The sequence below is a fragment of the Chelonus insularis genome, unplaced genomic scaffold (genome assembly GCF_013357705.1).
Source record: "Chelonus insularis isolate UGA/USDA-ARS -01 unplaced genomic scaffold, ASM1335770v1 contig_17_pilon, whole genome shotgun sequence".
Lineage (NCBI taxonomy): Eukaryota > Metazoa > Arthropoda > Insecta > Hymenoptera > Braconidae > Chelonus > Chelonus insularis.
This window is the reverse complement of record NW_023276415.1, coordinates 2,415,845-2,427,540: the sequence shown is the minus strand read 5'-3', so window position 1 is coordinate 2,427,540 and position 11,696 is coordinate 2,415,845. Positions and strand designations below refer to the sequence as shown.

Here is an 11,696-nt window from a genome sequence, read left to right as displayed (position 1 = left end):
TTTAAATGTTCTAATAATAAAGTAATTTATAGCTAAATGTTTTTTATTTATCCATATTCATCGGTTTATTGTTAAAAAGTAATATTTCAATGAGTCGAGATGTTACTAAAGCTTGGCATGGTTTTGATGATTGAAAGAATTTTTACAAATCTAGATTATATTCTTTAGTTACTATTGTTCGATGTTTTTTAAATATTTGTTTTTTTTTTTTAAATCTAACAATTCTTTTATAAAAAGTTATACTATAACCATTAAAAAATATTTCGGGGAAAAACAACGAGCTTTATAATGTTTGGAATGAGTGTCCTCGAAAATACTTTTTATTCACGCCATGGACTTTTTCAAAGCTCACAAAAATTGAAGGATCATTTCCTCTTTTCTTTTTCACTTTTTATAAAACTGAGGGAGATGTGAAAATATTGTACCTTTTATAAAAAAAAGTTTCAATTAAATATATGTGATACAGAAAACATTAATTGTTAAATTTAATCCGAATTTTGATGATTGTATTTTTTTGATAATTTTTATATAATAATCACCAATCTTTTTTTTTTCAACATTGACTAGTTCATTGTGCTATCTTTCTTTTATAAGAAAAATGAAGGAGCACATTTGAAAAATGTAATCACAGTATTAACCTCGATTATTTTAATTTGTATGTTTATTGATGATTTTTAAGTTGCAAAAAAATTCATTTTTCATATAATTCTAGAAAAAAATTCGTGAATAGCTACTAATAGCTAACTTACATAACAATATAGCGCTTAGCCGTGCATCAAGTGATACGTTGGAGAGTGTTACTAAAATCCTCTTGACCCTCAAGTACGAATTTCCATATGATACAGAGATAACAGCTCGAAGCTAGGAATCGTGAATATCTAGAGAAAGGAAATAATTTTTTGAAGAGCTGAAAACCAGACGAAATGCATTTTTATTTCGAGTTCAAGTGGTAAGAGAGTCATGTAACTGCAATATTTGGAATTCAATGAAAAACGGTGCTCACAAAAAAGGTAAGTCCAATATGTATAATTGAATTTCGATCGGTGCTTGGACGATATGTAGGTAGATAGCAAGAGAGATGTAATTACACAGCGGTTTGGTAATTATCACCCAATCCCATCATGAATATGTGACCCCAAAGCCTCATTGAATTCTCTATCTTTGTCATTTATATCTTGGTATATATCTCTTCAATTGATTGAAATTATTGATTATTTCCTATTGGAACGAACATTTCATTGTTTGTCTTTATTAAATATTCAAAATATCAAAACTCATATTAATCTGGCAGCTTTATTGGTTTTACATATTATTACCTCAATTATTTTAATTGATAAATTTTAATAACTGGAAGAAATAAATAAAATTTCAGAATTAATCAACCACATGTGAAATGGGAAAAAAGCTAAAGCTGTATCGAATAAAGTTTATTTAGTTCGATGTTATTTTTAAATGAAAAATATGAAACATAAAAGTTTATTTCACGGTATTCAGATAAACTTAGAGAAAGCTAATATTTAACTTTCACATTTTGTTGATTTGAATGATCGACAAGAGTATATTTAAGCTTCTTTTGAAGCCACGATAAGCCGGGTGTATATGTAGAAAGCTTCAAATTTGCGCTGGATAAGTTTTGACAACTTTATAGGGTGCACAGTTGTGTGAAAGGCTTTTATGATATTTCGATTACGTGGATATAACCATTAAATAAACGGTGAAGTACTTTTATATTGAATGAATTGAATGGAAGGGAATTTTAATCCAAGTACAATTAATATTATTTAATTGATTTTACCCTATAATTTTTGCTTCATTTTATCTTTTTTCTAGCAAATTAATACACATTTTTATTCAAATTAAATCTTTAAATTAAATTTATTGATTTTCAAGGAGAAAATATTTTGAATAATAAATTGAAGTTTTTTAACATGGCATATTTGACTATTTTAGTTTCGATAAAGAGCTTTTCGAGAAAATTGTGTAAAAAGAGATCAAAATGATTGAATTCATTTTCAAGTACTTTGTCATTTCTGTAGCTAAGTATAAAAGTGAATTTCAAAAATTAAAAACTGTTATTAATTTTTCATATCATAACTCAAAAAATTTCATCTTTTTCATTCTGAAATTGGCCTTATTGTTCATTCGATTCTCTATCTATTACTATTTTTTTACGTCAATCTTCAGTTCATCTGATTTTGTCCTCATATTTATCTATTTTTCTCCACTCATTTCGATTTCATCTGATTTTCTCTTTCTGACCACATATATATGTGGTGCCTCAGCACTCACATTTATATTTTTTTATATTTATTTCAATGTATTTATAATCAATGTATAATCGGGTGTGATACTGATCGACATTTGTTGTCAGGTCGATTACCGAACTAATTAGACTACGCCCTAATTCTTAGTTAGTAACTAGCGAACAACGTAAAGTGACACTATATTATTTCATATCGCGCTTTACCCAGTAAAGTATACTCAACAAAATAAAGATCACCTTTATTTTATGTACAGATCTTTTTATTTAATACAACCCGACCTTCCACGATCCGCTACATTATCATATATATGTATATAATTGAATGTATAACTTGAAAGTTAAATATAACATTATTCACAATGTCTTAATATCGCAGTGGCAATGTGCATCTAAAATTCCAAGGGTCACGAGTTCAAATTCGGATCCAAAAAATACTTCCTATGACTTTTCTCAGTATTCCCGCACGGAAAAAAATGTATTGTATATATTTTCGGCAAATTCTATATATTTCAAGTATATTTTTTTCTGCGTAGGTTTCTTGTAAGCAGAGGTTTTTCTTACAGGTATGTAAGCAGGGGAAATAGTGCACGAAAAAAATAAATTGTCGGATCAAGCAAATATATGATTGCTGCAGAGGATCAAGTAAATAGTCTTTAGTGCTAAACAAATAATTCATTAAATGGATTATTAAATATTTACTTCAATTAATTATTTACTTAGCATAAGTGATTATTTACTTGATCCTACAACAATATATATTTATTTAATATAAAATTATTTTTTTTCAGAGTGTAATTCAAAAATAAATTGAGTAAAATAAAAGAAATATTAATAAAAATCACGTAACAATTTTTTTTAAAATACTGACATTATTATTAGTCCTGACTATTGTTATTTTTCGTTACATTTGAGTTTAATTGTCAAAAAACCAAGTGACTGTGAAAGTGTGTAATTACTGAATTTTTCAATTTTTTATTAATTTATTATTACTGAATATTAATATTCATATTTAATAAATGTACATAATAATCTGATATAATAATCATTGACAAATTTAACTTGTTTTTGCTCCCTTGAAGGGCAATAACAGATGAAAAAAGATTTATTTTTCTCTGTATTATTGCCAATCGTAGAGAAAAATAAACTTTTTAAGACCAATTTGAACTTCATCAAGGAGTTTTAAAACATGAAATTTTGCAACTCGAGATAAAAATGTAAATTTAAAAGTTTAAATCTAAATAGAGAGCAAATAAAAAATAGTAAGAGATGAAGAGAAGCTTAGTATAGCTAGGATTTAGGGAAAGGCCTGGACGTTTTATAGCTCGTTTTTCATGGGTTTATGTTTATGGGGAACCACAAGCCAGTGCATCCGAGTTTTGCCCTTAAAGTGCTTTTCAACGCTAAAATTTTACACGTTAAATATGAATTTCAAATTTTTTATCCCCCTCAACTACACACTCACTTTTGTCATTAAACTATTATATTTATGTGTCAGCACTTGTCCTCTGTTTCCAACATAGAAACTTTATTTTATTACTTTTCAACTATCACTCCCTTGAAAGTATTTGAAATGTTAATCATTTTTGATTCTGATAAATTATTGATAAATTCAACGAATGACATTGCAGTAGTTTTAAGTAATTTATGAATCTAAGTGAAAAGTGATATTCTAAATTGCATTTTTGATAACGTATTCAATATTGATTCAACATGGTAAAATCCTTCTAGCGTCTACCATAATGTAATTATCTTAATTGGTCGATGCTTACATTAATACTAAGTAAAAGTCTGATAGTGGTTTAGGTGAAAAGCACTACTGACTAATGCTTGCATCTAGAAAGCTGACTCAAGTTTCATTTCAAAGTTTTAGCGGTTTACTTCTTCATAGAAGAGCTTTTGGATCTACTAAAAGCAAGACGACAGTCTAGGCTTTCACATCCACTAAATAGAATACATGAAAATTAAGTGTCTAATATTTTACTTCAATAAATTACCTTGAATGTTTCTGAATTAGTGTACAAATCAGTCCTATTAGCATAAATTTTACTCTAAATAGATTGAAAAATAATTGACTGATCAATAAAAAACGTATATCATTCTCATTTAGTTTAATAAAATAGAAAAAAAAATGTCTAATGGATATTTTTACTTTGGCTTCTATTGGAAACGATTATAAATAACTTAAAAATAGTTATAAATAAAATATTTTCAATTATTGAGTTTTTATTTATTTTAAAATAAGTATATACTCATCAAGGTATTTTTTATTAGATTTCTTCTAAACATTTTCTCAATTATCCAAGGTTTTTAGCAAAAAGTAATATGATAGGGTTGTTTTAGCAATCTGAAAAGAGATTAAAGCAGTTGAAAACAAATACTGATGTATGATAGAGAAGTATATGATAAAAAATTTTACCTTGATAAAAATCTCAAGTGAGACGATTGAAAAGTGGCAAGCTGTTAGCACTAATGGTTTAGATTTAAGCATGATCAACATTGCCAGCATAAAACGCCTGTTCCCATACCAGTTGCAAGCGTAAATTGCATTTATATACTCTTCACTCTATTTTCAAAGTACATGGTCTTTATTCCTTTAGCAATAATTCTTTTTTTCATGTTATTCGTTTTTCATTACCTCAATTGTTAAATGCGTACCACACCATGAATACATATAAGTTTGAAAAGTTTTTGATGAAATGTATGCAGCGAATAAAACTGCTCTTTCGACTGTCAAAGAGTGCATCTATCATAACAAAACAATTTTATTTTCCATTAGTATACAATGATTAATCAAAGATATTGTTTCGGAGTGAAAATAGTACCTGGGTAATCTGGTAGATCAAAGCACAAAGTACAATAGCATTAGTCGTCATTAAGCAAAGTACAATTGGTCCATAAATTCTTTGAAGAGTGTCACAACATTTCATCAATGTACAATATTGGATCATACACTTTTTGACGATAATATCACTGTCATTCTCTTCGTCAAGATGAGAAACTTGATAGGTAATTTCACGAATTTGTCCAATGATTAAGAATATAAAATATATAAAGAGTATATCAACTCCGACTGTGAGAATGAAAAGTGTACAATTGGCAAGTGCTTCATAAAAAAAATGGAGTTGATAAAAGAACCCAGAATACGGAATAGGCCAGGGAAATGAGCTTGGATAAACGAATATGTAATGGTCTGGTGTCACTTGATTAAAGTAATTGAGAATATTGGTGGTCAGTGGTAGAAGGAGAAACAGGGCAACTGATGTAAATACAGATATAGCCATGCCTATACTTAGGAATCTGTATCTAGAAATGTGTTCCATGACTCGATGGGTTAAATGATCTTGTTTCAATAGATCCATAAAACGGACATCCAATGAACGATGAAGCTCGAAAACTTCTTTTCTGTGAGTTAAATAACATGTCATCTACAAATAAACATCAATTGTGACCAGTTTCAACTATTTTTATTGCTTTGATAAATTTATTATGCAGGCAATCGTCGCATTTATCATATTTTTAGTTTTTAAAGTGTATTACGGAAATTGAAACAGCTTTAATAGAAACATTTTCTTTATATTTTGCCATATATAATGAAGCAAAGAGCTTTTTCGAAGATTTTCGATATGAATAAAAACAGAAATTTCATATCAACTTGTCATATTTAAGTGAAAACGACATAACTCGAGAACTGCCTGTATTCAGAAGTTAGAAAATTTGGAATATATCAACATCAAGAAGTATATAACACTTCAATACCTTAAGAGATATTAAAATAAAGCTGGTCATTATACTCATGGCTCCCGTAAGCAAAGGAATATTCCTATAATGGGCTTTAACAAACCCGAATATGATATAAGCCATGCTGATGCTTAAAAGTAGATGGTAATAAGGAAGAATCCGATACATCTTATTAGAATACTTTTCTGACCATCCTAACAATGTTAAAAAATGTTTATTGAAATGACGGTAAGCTAAAAATTTCGAAACTACTGGATCTAACTTCTTTGCCATTATCGACACACGTACTTCCCAAGTCACTGAAACTACTTGTGTTATTTGTCATTATCAACTAGTCAGCTAAAAACTTTGTAAGAGAAGCTACACGGGAGCGTATGGAATAAAATTTTTATCAAGATATGTACCTGCGATTTCCTTGAATTCAAGAATAATGTTGAGGGGAAAATTGTTCATGATTTCTTATAATAGGCTGAATATCGATTGGAGAATTTACAATAAGCATCGGAGCGACAGTCTCAATGCAACTGTTAACCTGATCACATCGTGGTGAAACGTATTATTTTGTAAAGAATACTGGAATATAGATATGATTTTAAATTATATGGAGAGAATTTTATCTTTAGATATTTATTGTCAATATTTTAAGCTTCCTTCAAGGTATCTAGTTATTGAATCACCACATAAATGGTAATGTTAGAGTAGTTTTTAAAATAGTGATATTGAATAGTTGAGTGGTGTAAAATTAATATAGTGCTTGAAAATAAAACTACTATTAAATAAATGAAATAAAATTTTTATTGCAGGTATTTTGAGTAATTTGAATAGTTGTAACTAGCATTTTATTATTTTTATCCAATATTTTTAATAAGAAAAAAGATGATAGAGATATTTTGGAGATCTGAACCAATAAAGATGAATTTAAAGATGATATTATCATAATATTGAAATAAAAGTTAAGAACTTTACTTTGATGAATATATCAAGTGAAATAATTGAAAAGTGACAGACCGTTAATATCAACAGTCTTTGCTTGAGCATGATCTACATTGCAAACATAAATTGTCGATTTCCATACTAGTTACAAGAATAAATTCTATTTATATACCACTCACTCTATTTTAAAAATCGATGATCTTTATTTCTTCAGTTATAATTCTTTTAGGTTTCAAGTATATCTTTTCTTTAATTTTCTTATATTACCTCTATTATTAAATGTGTACCACACCAACGGTTAATAATACTCATTCGATAGACCAAGAATCCATCTTTGATCAAAATAGAAGTAGTTAGTTGGTTGTTTTGTACCAAAATGAATGTGAAGAATAGTTTACTTGGAAGAATTTACCTGATGGATCGAATCACATAGCACAATAACATTGGTTACTATTAAATATAGAATAATTATAGTATCATAGTCTTTTATTAATCAGCAATACTGCAATTATAAATTTCTTAATCATTGCATTGCAATCAATCTCTTCATCAAGATGAGTCACACAATAAGAAATTTTGTGAATTTGGCTAACAATTAGATGAACAAAATACGAAAGATTAAAATTTATACCTAAAGTAAGAATAAATAAGGTACAATTAGCAAGATCAGGTAATCAAAATTCAGTTGATGAATAAATCTTCTGTGAGGAACAGGTCAGGGAAATATACTAGGATATGGGAAAAATATGAGTAGATAGTACAATATGATGAAAAACACTTTCAAGATTAAAAACTAATAGTAAGCCGAGAAAAAGAGAGTATGATAAAGAACTGATATAGTCAGTCCCCAATTTAATAATCGATGTAATGAACAATCAGGTGTGACATGTGATCTTTTTTCCCTAGATTTATTATATTTATACTTAAAAATTCATGAAGATCAAATAGTTCTGTTTTGTGAGTTTTTAAAGAAATTCAGAAATATTGATTGTTATTGATATTTTAAAGGCTATCAACAGTAAGAATGTTTATTTACTTTGATAGAAATTAACATGAAACTTATCATGAATCTAAACTCTGAGTAAGTTAAGGTATACTGTCATAGTGAATTTTCACCAATCTGAAGATGAGCTGTGCTCATGTTTAATAATGGTGAGACCAACCCAATTGTTACTAGAAAATAACGGTTGACCAACGATAAGCTAAAAATTAAGGTACTTTAGAATTTTAATCCTTTGCCAATATTGGTTTTTAATCCAACTATTTTGCTAGTCTTAATGCAATTTATAAAACTTTGTATTGCAAAGTTATCAAGGAGAAAAAAACGAGAAACTACTTTTCTATAAGAGGTAGAAAATTGATCGCAAAATAGAATTTATAGTATTGGAATCGCCAGAAAAGTAGAGAACGTATCCCGTAATTTTTTCTGATAGATACGCTATCGAATAGCAAATTTTTGATAAGCATTAGAGCAATAGTCTCAAAAACGACTGCTAACTAGTTTATATCGTGAAAAGGTATCTATTACCATGTAGAGGAAGTACTTGAGTTTAAATGATTCAGAAAATGTTTCTTAAGATATTTATCATTTTCAATATTTTAAACTTAATTCAATATATCCAAGTGTGAGTAGTTTTTCTATCAAGCGAAACCTTTCAATTTTTGCTGAACATTGATCAAAGATCATTAGATCACTAATAGAAAAAAACATTATATCAAAAATTCAAATACTTGATTTATTTCTACTCATTATTGACACTTTGTTTAGTTATTGCACTGACAGTATATTATTATTTTTTATAAAATTTTGTATCTTGAAATTGTCAACTAAAGGTATCATAAAAAACTGTACATTTCTGTAAAGATTTTATGATTCAACAAATTTTCATACAATTTAATTACAAAAAAGATAAAGAAAATAATTTCCTTTTAATTAACGTTAATAGACAAGGTATCGATAGGCAAACTTCAATAAGCATCAAAGTGATAGCATCAATATTTTAGCAAAACTAATTTTACTTTTTAAGGGTGCTTAAAGAGAAAAAAAGTTTAAGATTTATAAACTCTTTTAGGTAGTATTTTTCCACTTTTATTATTTCGACCGTAAAAAGAGATTTGCTGATTTAAGTATTAATTTTATGAACCATTAATTCAACTCAAATCAAGAATAATTAAACAAAATCAATTATAGCTAATCTAATAAAAGAATAATAATAATTTGAATACTTTTTTAAGAAGTAAAGAAAACCATTCTTAAGTAACTTTAAATGTAAGTAACTTTTCACACTGCTAAAAAGAGAACTGTAAAGAAAACTTGATAAAACGTTGTATTCAAGAATCTAAATAAAAATTCACATTTATATTTAAAACTATAGTTTTATGCAGTAGAGCAAAAGTATTACCTTTGTGATAATACCATTGGAAATAATGGAGAAATTGTAGGTTGTCTAAGTTATGTAAATCGAAATTAGTAGTCTTTGATCAAGAATAGTAATCACACACTTTATACTATTCTACATTTCATATGTGATGATAGCATGCATTTATTCTATAGTCTTTACTTTACATATTGTATTTACATTTATGCAATTTGAAAAAGTTCTATACATTAAATTATTCCTATATGATTTTCACTATTACTTGCTCACTATCTCATAATAATGTGCATTTATGTGATTTTATTTTGTTGGAGAATTTTCTGTTAATTCCATTTTCTTCAATTTACTAAGAAATTCATTTAATTTATTACATTACCATGAACACTATTTCACTAATTTTATCAAGGGGCACTGTTGTGTTGAAAAACAATGTCACTATTTCTCCTCTAAAGTTTTTAAAAGAAAATAGTATGATATCGTTGTATTTAATATCTGAAAATTGAACATTGTAGAGTAATTAAATTATTAATCTGAACAATTTGATCAGAATATACATATATTATTCTTTTGTGTAATTAAATTTGATCAATTTTAATTGAATATTTGTATACTAGTAGCTATGGCTTGATCTGTAAATTCTTTCAATTTGATTAAATGAATGGAATTTTCAAAACCCGGAAAAAGGATTAGACCTAAGCTGATCTACGTAAATCTAATCGATTCAATTTTAGATAATGTAGGGATCCTATCAAATTTATTGTGATCTACCGTAGGTTTAAAAAAGATCAACAAAATTTTATAACGTCTTTTAAAACCAAAACATTTCAATTGCTGAAACAAAATCTGCAAAGATTGTACGACGTTTAGTACAGGAATAAATAAGTAAATTATTAACCAATCATTCGTTTTTTCCACCAATGTGGAAAATTAGAAAACTTAGAAAGTTTTAATGAGAAATGGTAATATGACAGAAACTTTAATAATTGAATTTTAATGGTCCTTTTGAATTGCTAAGAATAATAAATATATGAATAGTTAGGATTGTTTACAATTAAGAAGTATTGTTCATAATAAAAACATCAATAAAAAAGAATAATTAGTTGTGTATCCCAACAATATACATTTCAATTCAATTAATACATTTTCCATAATAGAATAAAGCTCAAATGATTTTTTTTATAGTATTGGAATCTTTATAAACACTTAATAATTATTAGGTAATTATTTAGAATTGAGGCTTTAGACGAAAATCACTCAAAAAAATATTTTTTAATAATTACAAAATTATATGTATTCTTCTAACACCTCTTCCTCCCTGTGCTTCTTTTTCCTACGTTTCGTGTGATCCACGATTTTAGTAAAATTCATTGATTCATCATATGTAATTTATAGCATATAATGTATGAAGTAATAGCAATAATATGTCTTCCCCGCTCCAAATTCACTATTTTTATTCTCAGAAATGACCCTAAATGCATAAAAAATCTTTTGAAGCAATTTCTGTCTGGAGCCCCAATTTGAAATAATTACCATTCGTTTGTTTATTTTTGTACGGAATAAGATCTAGAAATTTAAAAATCTTACCTTAGTAAAAATATCAATAGTAACATTAGAAAAGTTACAAGCTGTTAAAATCAATGGTTTTTGTTGAAGCATTATTACCACAGCAGTCATGAAGTGTTTATCTCCATACCAATTAGCAGAATAAATAGCATTCATGTATTCTTCACTCTGAACATAATTCTCACATCAAATCAATGCTACTTATCATTCATCTCTTTTTTCAATTACCTCCATAGTTAGATGGGTTCCACTCCATGAATACATGTAGGTCTGGAATATTTTGACTGAGATGTAGAAAAAAAATGATATTCCTTTCACAAGTGTTAAAGTTTTCAACTGTTGAGAATTAAAAAGAATTTAATAATTAATTTGAAGTTATAAATCAATAATATTTAATTACTTTATCAAAGTACCTGAGTTATTTGATATGTTAAAGTGCATAGCATAACAGCGTTGGTTATCATCAAGCATAAAATTATTGGGCCATATATTTTTTGCAGATGATCACAACATTTCACTATCGTACAATATTGAGCAATACACTTTTTTATTATAATATGACTATCACTTTTATCTTCAATATGTGTTATGCAATAAGTGATTTCACGTAGTTGGCCAATCATTAAAAATATATAAAATATAAACAAAGAATCAACACCCACTGAGACAATAAATACCGAAACACTAGCAACAAATTCATAAAAAAAATGGAACTGAAAAATTAATCCTGTAAAAGGAACTGGCCAAGGAAATAATGTAGGATATGGGAGAAGGTAGCTATTTGGTTGAATATGATTCATATGATTTGTTATAATTTTGCT

The 11,696-nt window shown here is 27.4% G+C and overlaps 1 protein-coding gene across 1 annotated transcript; it reads right to left on the bottom strand.

Moving 5' to 3' along the window:
* Nucleotides 1-9,694: 9,694 nt before the first annotated feature.
* On the bottom strand, nucleotides 9,695-11,173 carry LOC118064371 (uncharacterized). The gene is made up of 3 exons (XM_035078907.1): nucleotides 11,104-11,173; nucleotides 10,897-11,043; nucleotides 9,695-9,804 (listed from the first exon to the last, which is right to left on the bottom strand). Exons 1-3 carry the CDS (start codon nucleotides 11,137-11,139, stop codon nucleotides 9,748-9,750), a joined length of 240 nt encoding a protein of 79 aa, XP_034934798.1. The 5' UTR covers nucleotides 11,140-11,173; the 3' UTR covers nucleotides 9,695-9,747.
* Nucleotides 11,174-11,696: the final 523 nt, after the last annotated feature.